This window comes from Nuphar pumila, chromosome 7 (genome assembly GCF_984573655.1).
Source record: "Nuphar pumila chromosome 7, dmNupPumi1.hap1.1, whole genome shotgun sequence".
Lineage (NCBI taxonomy): Eukaryota > Viridiplantae > Streptophyta > Magnoliopsida > Nymphaeales > Nymphaeaceae > Nuphar > Nuphar pumila.
In genome coordinates this window covers 17,956,825-17,974,695 of record NC_143255.1, presented here as the reverse complement: position 1 = coordinate 17,974,695, position 17,871 = coordinate 17,956,825, and the positions used below count along the sequence as shown (strand labels likewise).

Genomic DNA, 17,871 nt, shown 5'->3' with positions numbered 1-17,871 from the left:
AAAAAATGAACTCTTCAAAAGCCTAACTCTTTAAACTTTGAAAATCAAAATTAGTGATGCCAAAGGATCCGATATGGTTCGGATATTTGATCTATTGATCACCCTTTTGTCGAATCTGATAAATACCTTTCAGGTTCAATTATCTAATTGTGAAATTTGATATGGGGTTTTCACTTCTGAATGCAAAAGAAGAGGAATAATTGTGAAATCTGAATGACAAATTAGGGGACGGCCTCTTGTGGGCTAAAATAATAACAAACAAATTTATTGAACTTTAGCATATCTCTCTCTCTCTCTCTCTCTCTCTCTCTCTCTCTCTCTCTCTCTCAAATAGAGGATGGCCTCTTGTGGGGTTCGAAGCTCTGACCTTTTGGGTAGTAATCAAATAAAAAACAATGTTGTGCCAATCACCGAAGATAGAGATGAACATTGGTTAGATTATCAGATATTTTCTCAAAAAGAGAATGGGTCGGATACGGGTCCGACATGCTCGACCGTACACGATACATAGTGTCAGGTCCGTTAAGGATTGGTAAAATCTATTGGTTTTCAAGTATAAAATGTAAAGTAGGTCCGATTAGGTAGGACGTTGACTCAGATCCAATAATATTCATCTATGCAATTCTGACCCAGATCAAATTTGAACGGATCCTATCTGTTTCAAATCTGAGCTGAAGTCTCAGATCCATACTATCCAGATCCGACAACAATATTCAGATCCGGGTCTAAGCTCCGACCCGTTCTCGTCCCCACGTTGAAAGGGCGTGGTGCACGTGAGGGGGGGGGGTGCACGTGGGCGAGGCCCTCGTTTTCATTCCGAGGAAAACGACAAACGACAACTCTCCCGCGTGTCACGACACAGACACGCGTACGCGACACGGAGCATAATGAGCCAAAAGAATAGACGAAGCCATTATTGCTCGGGGGCATTTTTGTCACAGCAGAAGGTTTTGAGGACGTGGATGTGGGGCCCGCAGTCCCTCGTCTCCCTCTTCCTCCCCGTCAACCTTCGGTCGTGAAAAAACCCGTCAAGAACCAGCGGAGCATCTTTCGTTAAAGGAAACCACGCCAAAATGCCTGATATGCCCTCAAAAAAAGTTAGATATGGCAGTCAAGTCCTAATTTGGTTTTCAGCCATGTCCCCATCACTGCAATATTTAGGGGTGCAAATGGATCGGATTGGGTCTGATCTCCGATCCGATTCTGATATATCATTCTTGGATACGGGATATGGATTCTGATTTATATTAAAATTCTAAGACTATTTTTTGGGATTTGCAGTCGAATTCAAGTTAGCACTTTCTATCGGACCTATATATACGGATTTAGCTCAAACCTCATTCGTATTTTTAGGGATGACACTGGGTCTAATTTGGATGAAAAAACATAAAAACGAATCAGATACAACCTAATCTGATTTGGATGATAAAAGTGAAAACTGAATCCAGATCCAATTAGCTTAATACCCAATATTTACACTCAATTGGGTTGGGGTTTCAATGAAAACTCAATACCAAACCCGAATCCTATTTCTAATCAAAACCGGATTTGGTGCTTGAATCAGAGTTATTGGATTTGGGTCTGATGTCAGGTTACATCGGACCAGTTGACATCCCTAAAAGCATTGTAGTTTGAAGTTCCAAACAGGATTCAACTGAACTCTGTCTGGTTCAGATCTGTGCTCGAGATTATATTTTTCTTTTTTTTTGAAAGGCAAGCTGGGTTAAACCGGATTTGGTGCTTGAATCAGAGTTATTGGATTTGGGTCTGATGTCAGGTTACATCGGACCAGTTGACATCCCTAAAAGCATTGTAGTTTGAAGTTCCAAACAGGATTCAACTGAACTCTGTCTGGTTCAGATCTGTGCTCGAGATTATATTTTTCTTTTTTTTTGAAAGGCAAGCTGGGTTAGGCAGACCCATCCCAGATATCTCTTAAGGCCCATATGGCAGAGGAATTCGAACTTGAGATTTCAGCTTGGCACAGACTCGGCTTACCACATGGGATACCACCTCGGTGGTGCTCGTGACTTTATTTTCAGAGCCTATAAGCATTAGGAAAAATGATGAAGTCAACGCTTAAAGATAGGTACATTATTGTCCATGCTAAGCCCTCTCTTGACTTTTTAGTAATTACACGACCAGTTACCTAGGGCAGTGTATCCCTACGCCTTATCTCTATGTTGTAATCTATCAATCAATCTCTTCGCCTAATTTTGTCGTCTTCCTTTCACATCCACACGGTGATGCATGCATCTGATTTTCTTAACTGATCAAAATACCCATAAACCAGTCTGACCAAAACACCCTTCAACGATCCTTGATGAGAAAATGACGCCCCAGATTCCATTGTTTGGAAGATGTATTCGTATGTAAGTTGAATTTGGAAAAGATGAAGACTTTTCAAGTAATTTTGTTATAGTCGGGGGAATTTAAGAATCATAAACAAGTAAGAAAATAAAAGCAAGTGGGTTGCCTTTATGGTGGGGATGCTTTTTTCTTCACCCCCCACAAGATTAGGTAAATATTCAAAGTACACATGCCCTTGAAGAAAACTTTCAAAAGTGCCACTGATATGGGAAGGATCATGAGAAGAGCTTACGTGATCAAGTTTTATATAACCAATTGTCAGCTATATTCACATCTCACTTGAAAACCATGAGGGCTATGCCCATTCACATCTCCATCAAGTGAGATATGTGGTGAGAATTCATAGTAACAAATTAATTGATTATATACCATATGACCTGATATGCTCTCAATCAAGAGGCTTTTCCTTTGGAGTGTGGGGAGTTTGAATTTTATCGAGCTTAGGGTCTGGTAAAGCCAAAAGCCACTACAACATATGTGATTTTGAAAAATGAAATTAGAAAATAAATATATTTGAAGTGCTTAAGCGTGTGTTATCGAACAAAATGTTACTTAAGATGGTTTGGACACGTTATTCAAAATGCTATAGTAATTGTTAGAATCTATAACAATACAGAAGGTTTTAGCGAAAATTTGAAAAAGATTTTCTGTTACGGATTTGATGGATTAGATAGCTTTTAATCTATTATGATCTTATCTTAATTAGATACCATATGAGATTATGTAGATAAATTTTTTTGTTCGAAAACCTGTATAAATATGTAATCTGAGCAAGAAGGAACAACCAACGGGTCTCTACTTCTGTAGCAGGAGCAGTTTGTGCACGTCTCTTTGTGTTGAAAAGTTGCAAGTTCGAATCCCTATGGCATAGTTGTATAATTGGTAGGCATCTGCGTAACCCCAACTTTCATTGTCGAAAAGACCAAGAAAAAGAGTTTTGAGAGGCTAAGTTAAGGTGGATGGCATGCATGTTATTTTTTATGGATGTAGTGTTATTTGGTATATATGAGGGGTACAACGTTGGTATTGTGCCTTCCTTGACTCCCTTTTCGTACTATCTTTTTTATTTCTCTTTTATTAAGGTATATAACTACAACTATCAAATGGAGTCTCGCATTTTATTTATTTAAGTGATAAGAAGTCCAATTTTTTACTCTAACCGACTTGGTTCTCATTTATGTGCGCCTTTCCACAATAAAATATCAAGTTAGTTCTTAATGTTTGATAGATTCTCTATTTTCTCAGGTATTTCTTCAAATAACGTTTACCCCCCTCATCATGAAATAACTTCTTTGTGGCTCGATAGTACGAGTCGAACTTACCAATTTAAAGCCTGCCTAAAACTCAAATAGATAGCATCAAGCTTTCCTTTCGTGACAAAATTTGCCAACTAGAAAATGACACAAATCTAATTGTATTTTTGTTGACACAAACCTATGACCAAGTTCACGAACTCAAATGTGTTCAAGTGTTACTGATACTACTTCCTTTTATTTGTAGAAACATCAGCAGTTAAGACCAAGAACTTGGTCAGGTTTTGGAGTTCACGAACTAGGTCAAAGTTCATTCAAAGCCAAACATAATCTCATCATGAGCTCCAAATCTTTTTATATCCGGTATTAAGGGGTTAAAGAACCAGCCTAAACTTGTCTTGTGTCCGCTCCTATTTGATATTCATGCCTTTCCCATGTTCACCCCTACTTCCACTTCTGGAAACACGGTCCCATTCAAGTCGAGAACTTGATCAAATTTGAAATGATTCCAAACTTGTATTTCTCTTTCTTGCCAAGAAAAGAACCAGGTTAAGTTCATGAACTCCACGCCAAGATGAGGTACATGGCTAATGCAATAGATTGGTTTTTATATTAGATTGTTTACCCTATAAGGGTCATGTAATGATACAAAACAGAACCTAGGTTTCACAAAGGTATATTATTATTCCCAAGGTTGTTAAATGCGATGAGGCGAAGCGAGGCGTTGAGCCTGTTATGAAGCGAGGCGTAAGCCTCGAGGCATTGAAGCGTAAGCCTCGAAGCCTCCGGGACCCCCTCGGTGTGCTCTCCAACTAGAACGCCTCCTCCTCGCTGGCGCCCTGCGATTGGCGGAGGCATCATGCGTCGTCTGCATCTCTGGCCACGTCACCGAGCTCCACCTCCCTCGCCTCTACCTCCAGGGACCCCCTCTCCCCTCAGCTCGGCCTCCTCTCCGACCTCCGAAAGCTCAGCCTCCGGTCCAACCTCCTCAACGACACCATTCCTCCCTCTATCGGCTGGTGCTCCATCCTCCGCGCCATAATCCTCCAATGCAATGCCCTCTCCAGGATGCTCCCGTCAGAAATCTTCAACCTCACCGAGTTGCAGATCCTTAATGTCGCCCAAAACCTCTTGACAGGGAGAATCTCCTTTGGAGACCTTTTGGCGAGCCTCCGGTTCCTCGATCTCTCGTTTAACTCGCTCTCCAAAGAGATTCTGGCCAATGTGTTTGCCTGCATGCTGCATTTGCTCAACCTTTCATTCAACCGGCTGATCGGGGAGATTCCAGTGAGTTTTGGAGAGAGTGCTTCTCTAGAGTACCTCTAGCTTGACGGAAACCTACTTCAAGGAACCATTCCGATGTCCCTTGCCAAATGCTCCCTTCTTCGCCACCTCAGCGTTCGGGACAACGACCTTAGCGACGAGATTCCGACAAGGATTGGTCGGCTTCCGAACCTTCAGGTGCTCTCTCTCTCTCGCACAACAACCTCTCCGGCGTGCTCCTGTCCTCGCTTTTCTTCAACGCCTTCGGCTCCTCACCGCCACTGCCCAGAATCCTGCATTTTGGGTTTAACAAGCTCACCGACATCGCTCTGTCAGAGAACAATGTTGTCGGCGGGGTCACAAGCTCGCTGCAAGTCTTCGACCTTCAGAGCAACATCATCGATGGCGAGGTTCCCTTCTGGCTGATAAACATGATGTGTACATCTTAGATGTGAAGCGTGCTTCGACGCAAGGCGTACGCTTCACCCATGCGAAGCATGCGCTTCGAGACTCAAACGCCTCACTAGAGCGCTTCGATACTTTTTGCTTAAGCTTCGCCTCTGAGGCGTACGCCTCTCACAACATTGACTATTCCTACTCTCTCTCTATATATATATATATAAAGAGAGAGAAACAATGTTTTGTACAAACCAACGTGGGCTCTGCTTGTCTGGTAGAAGAAGCAAGGAATCGTCACCTTGTGTTGGGACGTTGCAAGTTCAAATCCCAATGATATCGTTGTACTCCTGGTAGGAGTCTGATTAACCCCAGCTCGCCTTTAAAAAAAATGGTTTGTACACTTGAGTGTACAAGAATGGTGATACACTCTGGCCAAATTACACCATGAGATTGACTGCAACTGTTAGGGTCACACCAGTCAGCATGGATCATGAGACTATGTGATAAGACCGAATATGGGTGCATTACACCCTTTAATATGGTATTAACTTTCCAGTAACACAATGTTCAGAAAATGGTAGAGTACACAGGGCTGCCTATACATATGAGAATCAACCTTATATATATATATATAAACCTTTTACGTATATAAGATAACATTTGATAATAATGACATGAAGGATAAAAGTTTTTCTTGAATTTCCTATTTTTTTATTGTTTTTCATGAAACCAACCTTATATATGTAACCTATGAATACAACATGCAAGTGTGTTTTTATATGACTATAATGTGCGATACTTGTTTGAATCATAAAATCGTGTTCTTCGTGAAAATAAACAATTGATACGCTGGTTCCTACTAGTTGGAACGTGTTGAACACATCTATCTATGTGGTTCGGGTTATATTTAGCATTTGGTGGCTGGTTCCAACCAGAGAGCGTGTACCAACTTAAGGTATTACGGTATATGTTTTCTATATATTTATTATATATATATTTGCAGGGCAAAATCAACAAATCATTACTTTCTTACTCTTAATAGGACACTTCTGTCATTGATCAACAACACTTCTCTCTCTACCCACACAAACTAGTAAACACGCACACAACACGCGCGCTCTCTCTCTCTCTCTCTCTCTCTCTCTACCGTTCGTCCTATCTTGGCACGCCACTTTCTTGCGGTGCGGCGTGACCAACTACCTCACTTCGTGCCTTTATAACTCTTCTCTTCTCCACCCTCCCCAACTCTCTCGGTATCTCTCTCCCTCTCTCTCTCTCTCTCTACAAAAGCCCATCATCTGAGCTCTGTTAGTGCCTTACTTCTGGTTTTCCCGTTTGGGTACGCCAACTATTTCCCGTTTCTGGGTGATTCTGTCACCTGATCGCGAAGAAGAATGTGTGGAGGTGCGATCATCTCCGACTTCATCCCGAGCAGTGCTCGGGGGAGGGGGCTCACGCCTGACCAGCTGCTGAACGGAATCACCGATTACTACTCGAAGCCTATCAAGCCGCCGGTGATCGACATGCAGGACGATTTCGAGGCCGATTTCCGTGAGTTCAAGGACGAGTCTGAAGAGGAGGTGGAGGATATCAAACCCTTCTCCTTCCCCAAACCCGTCTTCTCTTCTTCATCCTCTGGTAAGCAGAAGAAATCAGGAAAAGAATAACACCTTTTTGTCTTTTTGAAAAAGCTTTTCTGTGTTCTGTGGAGGGGTTTTCGTAGTCCTTTTGTGGGTGATCTTGGTATTGAAAAGTAAGAGAGAAAATGGAAAGAAGATGGTGTTTTGGGGATGTCGGTTATGAACCCATGAAGAAGAAAGGGAAAAATCTCGTATTTTTTTGCAATTTTTTTGTTTTTTCCTTCTTTTCATGATAGTTTGTTTTTTGGGTCTCTTGGTATTTCTTGTTTGTGTTCTATTTTAGACGAGGAAAGAAAACCGGGAAGATGGTGTCTTCGGCTGCTGCAAGGATACCTATACCCCCCACAAAGAGTACAAAGAAAAGAGAAAACGAGATTTTTTGTTTAAAATATTGCGTTTCTCTTCTAATTTTTTGTTTTTCTTTTGATTTTATGGGGCATACGTGGTGCTTAGTCTTGTTGTTGATAAATAAGGGAGGAAATGGGAGAAATATGTGTTTTAATTATTGTCCACCAGAAGACAGGAAAAAAAAAGCGAACAAGAATCAGGTTTTCTGTCTAAATTATTCCTGTTTTGATTTTCGTGTTTTTTCTTTGAGATTTACGAGCTGGGTATTCTTTGGTAAGACAACCAAAATTGTTTTTACTCTCTCTGCTTTTCTTTCCCCGGTTGGTGATGAGAAAAATGGCATGAAATGCTTGGAGTGGTTCGGTTGAACTTAAAAAAGTGGATGGCCATTTTTCCCTTTTTTAAAAGTTTTTCCAAATAATCGAGGATTGTTTGATATTTTATACAGCTGAAAAATTAGAAATGAAGTTCAAAAAATGGGGTTGACTTGAAACTAGGAGGTTGATGGTGGGACTTATTACAACTTATTATAACTATGAAAAAACCCTCTAAACTTGTGGGGTTTGGTAGATTGTTCTTAAAGTACTGATTTTTTTCTCTCCGTTTTTTCCTAATTTTATGGGCTTTCCTTCTTTTCTTTGAAGATCTATATATTTTAACGACAAAATAGAAGAAAGACGCATATAAGTTGAGCTTCCGCTTTCTTTCTTTTTTTCTCTGAAAAAATTGTGTGAAAAGGACATGATTTTCAACTATTTACCAATTGCAGAGCGCAGTTGTTTCTTTTTTTCTTTTCTATTTTGTTTTTATTTGGTGGTTGTTTTTTTCCTTTCATGGACCATTTTAATCGTTTTATTGAAGAAGAATATGAAGGAAAACATGATGCTGGTTTGCTTCAAATCGTGTTTATTCAACCAGAAATTTCCAAATGCTTAATTTGCGCCATAGTTTATATTTTCTTGTCGTAATTTTATATGGGACTGATTTTGAACATATATTGCCTACCTTAAAGATAAATAAAAAGAAGTGATCTTATTTCTTGATTTTTGCCATACTCTCTCTTTCTACCAAAACTTATCTGATAGTTCGTGCCTCTTTTGCCTTTGCTGGTGTTTTGATTGACAACTGTTAACAGCTAATTAGTTTCTCCTCTGGGTTGCAGATGGGTCGTTTACCAAGTCCCCAGAGTTCAAGGGACAGACTGAAAAGAGTTCAAAAAGGAAGAGGAAGAACATGTACAGGGGGATCCGTCAGCGTCCATGGGGGAAATGGGCAGCTGAGATCAGAGACCCCAGGAAGGGTGTCAGAGTCTGGCTTGGGACGTTCAACACTGCTGAGGAGGCAGCAAGAGCCTATGATGCTGAAGCACGCAAGATCAGGGGCAAGAAAGCTAAGGTCAACTTCCCTGATGAATCTCCTCCTCCTTCACAGAAACAGAGGACTCAGTCAGCTAAAGATATCAGCCAAAAGAAACCCAGCACTAACATGAGTCCTGGTATGCTTCTGAATCCTAAAATGCAAGCAAGCTTTAATCTTGGTGAGTCAGCTGATTCAAATCTGCAAAGGAGTTTTGGGTATAATGGTGATGGTGGTTATATGATGAATAAACCCAATTACACAGGTTTATTCTCTGATCTCGAAAATGAATTCAAAGGTTTTACGCAGTCTGATGAGGGTAGTAGTTCGTTCGATTGTTCTAATTTCTCATGGGAGCGTGATCCCAAAACTCCACCTGAGATATCTTCTTCTTTCTTCTGGCCTACGGATGAGACTGGCAAATCAAAATTTACAGATGCGAGTGTGAATCAGAATGGGAATGAGAAGGCACCTGAAGGTGTGAAGGCAGTTGAAGAGAATAGTACAGCTATCAAATTATTGGAGGAGCTCTCTGCCTTTGAATCCTACATGAAGTTCCTCCAGATTCCATATCTGGAGGGAACTCCTGACCAAGCGATCGAGACCTTGTGCAATGGAGATGCTACCCAGGATGGGTCTATGGATCTTTGGAGCTTTGATGACCTGCCTGTGTCAGGCAATGTTGGAGTTTCTGTTTACGGTGATACTCTGTAAATAAGAAGCAATGTAAGCTTTTGCTTTATATCCTATTAAATTTTCTGTTCCCAATTATCATTCACTTGTTTTCAATAAAGGACTACTTTTCCTGTTTATTTTTAAGAAATGGCTTATGAAACATATATTATTTTTTATCTAAGACGTGCATACAGTGTGCATCTGTATGTTACATACATGTACTGTTTATGTATATGTAGACCTATATTGCATCTGCACGTGAAGTATGAACGTTTGTATCTGGTTCTATTTAGAGATCAGACAGATATCCTAGGTAATCTGTTGCGCCTATTGTGATTCATGAATTGCAATGTTTAGAATCATGCAGAATCACACTGGAGGGTCCCTTCATGAAAAAAGAAAAGAAATACTGTGCTAGGGACCCATTAATTGATAATTGTAGTAGCCCTACTTGAATGCTGTTTAAACCTACTTGGCACCAATGTGATTAATATACAAAACGTTAACTATAACTAACTGATTAATGACATTCAGCAATGTAAAAAGTTTGTTCTAAACTAAGTACCAAGATTGAAACACATCCTAATTAACTAACACACAAAGATTAAATTAGCTAGTAAAAATTCTGATATCAGTCTAACTACTAATTACCAAAAAGAATTGGACGAATTCTAAACTACTAAATAAATAAATTCAAGAAACGTAGACATATGAGATGAACAATATACAAATTCCTGAATGACTTGAAAACATGCCTGATAACAGCCTATGCCTTGCTCTGATCTCAATCCATCTTAAACAAACTGTTCTGTTTTAGGATTGAGCATCTTCTACCCCTTCCCATCAACGTGAAACTCCAGAACATGAGGCGCATGATTCGTTGCTCTCAAACATTACTGCTATCTTGTAGCACAATTTCTTGTACCTGTTCTTCTCCAGTTGATTTCCTCTAGCATCTAGGATTCTCCATATTTGCTACTCGAGTACTTGGTGTATGAGAGCTATTGATTGATTCTGTTTGGTCGGTTCCATATGTTTGTTTGTGTACATGTTCTGGCTGTCTTGTTCCTCCCCTGTTGTTGGTCATTGTATAGAATTGGTTGTCTTAGACATTCATTTCTGTTTGATTGATTTATCTGCCACACAGCATGCCAAATTCAATTACTCAAAGTGTGAATACCAATATTAGACTTGATTTGGCACAATGGTATGCTGAGTTCTTGATAGGATCCGCCGATCTGGTGAATTCGTAAGCTTGTTTCATTTTAGGTGTATGTGTGTTTCATGGATGCACGCATTTGAACTGTCGTTGCACGTGTTGTGCATTTATTGTCTTTTTTTAATGAAAATGTACAGTTTAACGTACCAGCCATGTGTTCTTTGTATCTTATCTTTCTCACATATTTTTGGTTTTTAACTTTGTTAGTGTTTTTATTTGGCCAGGATAGAGTGTGGTGAAGATGGAGAAACTCAAAGAGATATATCCTGCTGCATGCTTTGTTTTACCATGTATAATCTAGGTATTAGCTTTCCATTGAGTACTATGTTCTGGATTTGGCTTTTAGTGTTCTGCTGTGATGCTCAAAAAGACATGAAATGCTCTCCTTGTATCATTTGTCTATCACAAAGACTCATGCAAAGTACTCCTTTATCATTTGTCACATAATGTCCATCTTTGTGCGAGTTTCTAGTGCTGAGTGATGTAGTAGGGGATAGTTCATTCTTTATCTCCTGCCAAGTTTTACCTCAAACGGCCGAGTGTCACTGAAAATATAAGATAAGATGGTTGAGTTTTGGTGTCCCAGAAGCAATCCATTATTGTATATTTTCTTCTCAGGTAAGAAGAGACAGGGTTTGTGTAAAGAATATGAGAGATGCAGTGAGAAGTGGGGAGGATCTCGTTTCCCCAGTCTGCAAAAACTGATTAGGATGTTATTTTTCTGGGGCTGTCATTTTGGTGCCTGTATTCTTTGCTACTGTTTGTAATATGGGCGTGGATAAGATGGTGATAATCTGTCTTGTGGGTGTTGCTGTGATTGGATGCTTCCAAGACCCTGCTAAGGTTATGCATTTTGCATCATTTCTATTTGGGTGTTTGAGTTTCACAAAAGGTAAAAATAGGCTATGTTATCTGGTTACCAACTATCTTCGGTTGTACCTACCATCCCTACCTGAATAAGATAATTTCTGAGGTATTGCCACTTTCCTGCCCCAAATGGATTGAGGGTTGGGTGGGTTTCCCTCTCACGCACACAGTATTTGTTAGAGTCTTGAGACCATTCTAGTGTTGTTACTGCAGTCTGCATTGTTGTGGTGGGAGTATTATTTGGTGGTTTTTGGGGTAATCTGATATTGAAGAAACACAGGTAATCACGATAAGATCATCAAAGAAGCAAATAACGAAGACTATAAAATTTTACGGCAAAACTGCTTACATCCATGGAGAGTATCGACAGTCATTAATATAAATCACAAATAAAGGCACAAACAGGAAGACCAGGATCGATGCGTGCAACCAAAAACTTCATCTCACTCACCAAGAAGAAGCTATCACCCTCTTTCGAATACTATTTTCATCTCCCAAAACAACCCTCTTTCTAATACTATTTTCATCTCCCAAAACAGGTTCTCAAACACTCGTGGGAGCAGGTGGTATCAATTACATAATCAATAAATTGAGTGTTTGTCTCATTATGAATTTCATTGCTGGAGATTGTGTTTTGTGGACCCGACTGGCATTTCTGAACCTTAATCTCTGAACATTAGGTTATATTTAATGTAGGGAAATGAGGAGAGCCTTAATCTCTCAACTTGATAATAAAAAAAATTACACCCTCGTTAAATACCTTCTCGGGAGCCTTCATCTGTCAACTTACAATAGCAACAACAACTACGCCTTCATCCCAAAACAATTGGGGTCGGCGATATGAACCAGACCCAAAACCAAATGGATCTGGCTTCGTTCCAATCCGGGTCCATCTAAGGGATCAAATCCTTAGCCTGATCCAAAACGCTGGTTCTGACCCATACCCGGACCCAGTGCTGAATGGGTCTGGGACTACAAGATCCAACCCAGACCTGATGCCTTATGGGTCCGGTCATGGGACAAAACCGTAGATCGGATCCAGGTGGATCTTGGCAGACCTGATCCACCCAAAATGGGTCAGATCGGGTCTCCACTGGGTTGAAATATCTGGTCCGACCCGGGTCACCCAGTAAGAACCGTATAAGATGTGCATTCAGTTTCCTGAAAAATCGAATGCATTGCATGACTTTCATTAAATAGTTTATCAAAATAATCTTTTCATCTCTCCTTAATCTCCTCATCTTTGACTAAAACCCTTTGTGTTTCATCTTTGATACATCTAGCCATACCCAGATCGCTCAATTTCCTATCTCTCATCTTTGCAAGCCTATAAATATCCTTCTCGCCCTCTTTGGTATCCAACTTGTCATAAACCTCCTTATATACCTTATCTCTCGCGTTCCGAACTACTTTTTTAGCTTCCTTCTTTGCTATCATATACTTCTCAAAATTCTCATTATCACGACTTTTACTTAGATTTCTATAACACTCTCTTTTAACCTTAATGGCTAATTTGACATCATCGTTCCACCACGATGTATCCTTACCTAGCGGTGCACTGCCTTTAGACTCACCCAATACCTCCCTAGCCACCTTTCTCATGCCACCCGCTATCTTATTCCACATAGATTCTAAATCCTCCTCGAGACACCAATCAACCTCCTTAACTACCCGCTCTACAAACATTTCTTGTTTAGCTTCTTTCAGTGCCCACCACTTAATTCTAGGATCTATCATATGTCTATCCCTTTTGCAACATTGTCTAATTCTAAGATCTAAAATTAAGACTCTATGTTGTGTAACTACACTTTCTTTCGGTGTAACCTTACAATTGATGCAACAACCCCTATCTCTCTTTCTAAGTAGGAAAAAATCTATCTGACTCATATTAACCCCACTTTTAAATGTTACTAGATGAGACTCCATCTCCCTAAACCAAGTGTTTGCTAAGATCATATCATAGGACAAACCAAAATCTAAAATCATTTCTCCACTTTTGTTTCTTTCTCCTATACCATAACCTCCATGGATAATCTTAAATTCATCCCTACTAATGCCTACATGCCCATTAAGGTCACCGCCGATGAAAAGCCTTTCTTCATAAGATATCCCTTGTACTACTTCATCTAAATCTTCCCAAAATTAATGCTTAATGGAATCATCTAAACCTACTTGAGGTGCATAAATACTAATAATATTAATAATATTTGTACCTAATACTAATTTAATAAGTAAAATCCTATCACCCTTCCTACGGACCTCAACTACATTATCTATAAACTCACGACTCATAACAATCCCTACTCCATTCCTATTCTTATTTATTCCTGTATACCAAATCTTATATCCCCAAGGTTCTATCAGTTTTGCTTTCTCACCTACCCATTTGGTCTCTTGTAGACATAAAATATCAATCTTTCTCCTACACGTAACATCTACTAACTCTACCAACTTACCAGTTAAAGCCGCTATGTTTCAAGTGGCTAACCTAATTTTATGGTCTTGGACTAACTTCTTTACCCCCATTTGTCTAACAAAGTGAAGGAACCCTTGCCTATTTGACACCACACCCAGGCGCCGATGTGACGCGGCGCTTCCGGGCGACGACCTAACAACCCTTGCCCATTTATCACTGCCTCCGGGCCTATAGAGTACAACACGTTGCTCAGTAGGGAACGCCCCAACGAAATTCTCATATTTGTTCATATTCATAGGGTATGACTAAGTTTTTATGCTGACTGTCACAGACCTACCGCAACCCTGCTCCTTTATCCGGGCTTGAGACCGGCAGTGTATAACTAAACAGTTATACACAGATACACAGCCGGAGTTCGTTCCCATCCCCCACTCCCAAACAGAGCATGAAAAATGTTTTCTGAAATCGTTATTAATTCTAGGTATCTATTGTATGAGCCTTATTTCTAATCTCTAGCCCTTATCTTGAAAGATCAAGATACGTAACCTCCTTAGCTTAGACATGGATGTAAATGTGGGATCTTGACATGCATGCGAAGTGGCCCTACTCATGTTTTCCTTCTTTTCTGACCACATTTGGATACAAATGACATGTGGTCTTAAATATATTTCAACTTTCAGTACAATAGCACCACTAGCAGTTTTATTAATATTCATATATGTAAAATAACATAGTGCTGAAAATTTTAGTTGTTTTCCGGATGGACGCATGCCAAACGTTTGTGTGATTGTCAATGGAGGCTACAAGATGTCGACGCGATGGGAGTTGGTGGAATAATAAAGAACTAATTTGTGTTAATATCTCTCGGGACAGCCACTGTGCATTGGAAAATGATTTGACCTTTAAATTTTGAAAGACGAGTTCACGAGTCCCATGGTGGTGTGTTAAAATATGAATTGGCGTGGGTCTAACGTGCTGGTATTGTCATTGGTGGTGGTGTAAGAGATAGGGACGGATGATCTGAAAAGATCAGGTGCAATACGATTGCACAAATATTTGTGCATTAAGCACCTTATCACCCTTCCATCTTGAGAACAGGCCTGTCAGTTGCGGGACCCAAGGCCTGATGGAGGGTGATAAGGTGCTTAATGCACAAGTTTTGTGCCGTATGATTGCACCCGATCCGGACTCTATGGATGAAAGCTTGTTGCGTGTAAGCTAAAAATTTGAAGTTGGTCCATTCATACCATGTGGGGAACACCGAAGAATGTCGAAATATCAATTTACTTTGTTGACTTGTCAGTTATTGGTCTGCAAGCGGTTTGAACTTAAATCTTAAGACTTTGATTTTTCATATATTTATATTCATCGTTTTATCAAAGATTTGTTTTTCTAACCTTCAGAAAAAAAAAATTGAGACTTATAATGAGGGAAAATATGTCTGGTTTCAATAATACCTGGGTTTTCAGTAAAAATTCGCTGGTTTTTTTTAAAGTTTTCTTGAATTTCTTAGAATATGTGCTTGATATAAGTGCAAAATAGTCAAAGCCTAATAGGCGATTTGAAACATGGTGTGTGCCTCGCAGGATTTTTCAAATTGGTCCTTGAGGTTGGTTAACAGCCGTTTAAGGGCAGAAAAATTGAAGATCTGTCCATTGCCAGTATGCCACTTGGCATTAGTCCGGATAATGTGCAATCACATGGCACAAATTTAAAATTTCTACATTATGCGCCCTCCATCAGGTCTTGGGCCCCACAACTGACAGGTCCTGTCCCCAGGACGGAGGGTGAACAGGTGCTTAATGCACAAATATTTGTGCAATCATATTGCACCTGATCTTTTCACACTTGGCATTGTCTTCAAAAACACAAGTGCCTTCTTCTATCATGCTTTTCCAGACCCATGAAGATCGGTTGCTGTTCCATCTAAACCATGTAGATCCTTGGCGCTCATATTTAATGAGAACCTGGTTCGCCCACAGATTATAGTCCTTCGAAGCCACCTTCCATGCCATCCTAGATAGAAGAGCAAGATTACAATATTGTAGAAGAGCCCATAGTCTTACAGGAATGGATGTGCCTTATGAGAGAACTGGCCCCCTCTAAGGTCAAATATTGCAGTTGATGCTCCTCGTTGGAAGCATTAGCCTAATGGCCAATTCACGATTAGCTCATGTTATCGAATGCTTGGCCCACCGAACGTTCAATGGCTTTCCACCAACAAGTTGTGGGACCAATTAGCATTTTCGATCAGAGGATCTATCACGACTTGGTTGATTCTTCATGATAAATTGCGAACTGATCACACACACTTAAAGAAAAGGGGATTCAACCTTCCTAGCCAATATATTTTGTCTTGGGATGGAGGAAACATCAAGACACCTTTTTTGGGATTGTCCATTCACACGGGAATGCTTCAGATGAATATGGCGCGCATCTACTACCCATTGGAGCTTGGTGACCGCGATCTCAGGGAGGTGCTGATCGCCTCAAACATTAAAAAACGGGGCAAAAAATTAGTTTTTGCTTGGCGATGATTGGTGCTGATTTTATGGTGCCTAATCTGGATGCAACGTAATTCTAGGCGTCGTATGAAGGACCACCAGAACTGCTGCACAATCGCCGATACAACTCTACGTGAGCTGCGCCTCAGAATTCGCTTCAAGTGGCCGGACACGTCCGAGCCTTTCCTTCTTGATCTTGTGTTGTAATTGCTGAATATAGTGACATCTCGTCACTCTCCACTGTAATTCTTCCAATATGCTGAATATAATATTTTTCCTGCAAAAAAAAACAATCTTGTAGTCTCTTAATCTCCAAACCACCTTCAGAACATGGCTTACAAACATTATCCCAAGATATAAGATGAGATGGACGATGCTCATGATTGTCATGCCACAAGAAGCCACAGATGAGTTTTTTAATTTTTTCTCCACCGATTTATGCTATTTGAGACTAGATTGGGTTGAGACTACATCTGACATACATACACTACTACATGGGATGAATTTTGGGTTGAGTTTGCAAATGTAAACTTGAAACATTTTTTTTTTGTATAGACAAAAAATCTTGAATTTTTGGGTTGAGTTTGCAAATGTAAACTTGAAACATTTTTTTTTTGTATGGACAAAAAATCTTGAATTTTGGGTTGATTTGTTATATATACACATTTTATGTTTTGTAGAACGATTAAATATGGTGATAGATTTTGGTTGAGAGGACTTGAGTTTTCTAATGAATGTGATATTCTCTTTGAAAAGACCACTACCATAGATGAAGATATCCTGTCCCCATCCGAAGTTCCTTCTCCAACTTCATCAAGAGTGAAGGTTCCTACTATTCAAAGCAATACTTGTGCAAGAATTGGATTAGATGAGCTCGAGGAGGAGGAGGACGTCATTGACACTGCTACTCCTACCACTAGTGCGCTACCTACACGATGTTGTAGGGAGTCCATGGAGGAATCAAATTTAGATGATGCTGAGAACAACACATGTCGTAGGAGGAGGTCTAGTGCAAATAAGATTATAAACATTCAAAAAAAGATGTATGAGGCGATCATTGATAGATGAAGTGATACAAAGTTTGAATTTATAGGTCAAACAATCGAGCTTCTGCAAAGAATGGAGGGTTTGGAGAAACACAATGCTCTTCACATATTTGGCTATAGACTCCTTAGTAACAAGAAAAAAGTCAAAGTATTTCTGGCACTTCATAGTAGTGAAAGTTAGCTTGTATAGTTGAAGGATGAATATAACAACAATTGACACATTGATTCATGGGTTTCTAATAAGTTTGATATTTTGATACTTTTATGGCTTGTGTTTATTATAACTTTAACACTTTGATACTTTGATATATTAATTGATGCTTTGATAGTTTGATTTATGGCTATTCATAATCATTGATTTATGTGCATGTAATAGTTTTGATACTCTTATGATCTTTTTTTATCATATTATCTCATTGTTTGTGCATGTTTATTATGGAGTGGTTTGTATATATTTAGCTATGTTTATTATGTAGTTGTTTATGCATTGAGAACTTATGGTATTAATTGCAGTA

The 17,871-nt window shown here is 39.7% G+C and overlaps 1 protein-coding gene across 2 annotated transcripts; it reads left to right on the top strand.

The window, feature by feature from the left end:
• The first annotated feature begins 6,492 nt into the window (after positions 1-6,492).
• LOC149831352 (ethylene-responsive transcription factor 1-like) lies at positions 6,493-10,963 on the top strand. Of its 2 annotated transcripts, none has more exons than XM_090013834.1 (3): positions 6,493-6,923; positions 8,436-9,355; positions 10,748-10,963. In XM_090013834.1, exons 1-2 carry the CDS (start codon positions 6,680-6,682, stop codon positions 9,341-9,343), a joined length of 1,152 nt encoding a protein of 383 aa, XP_089869960.1. In that variant the 5' UTR covers positions 6,493-6,679; the 3' UTR covers positions 9,344-9,355; positions 10,748-10,963. The 2 variants fall into 2 exon arrangements, with proteins under 2 accessions (XP_089869960.1, XP_089869961.1); XM_090013835.1 differs by having other exon boundaries at positions 6,545-6,923; positions 10,753-10,963.
• The last annotated feature ends 6,908 nt before the right edge of the window (positions 10,964-17,871 follow it).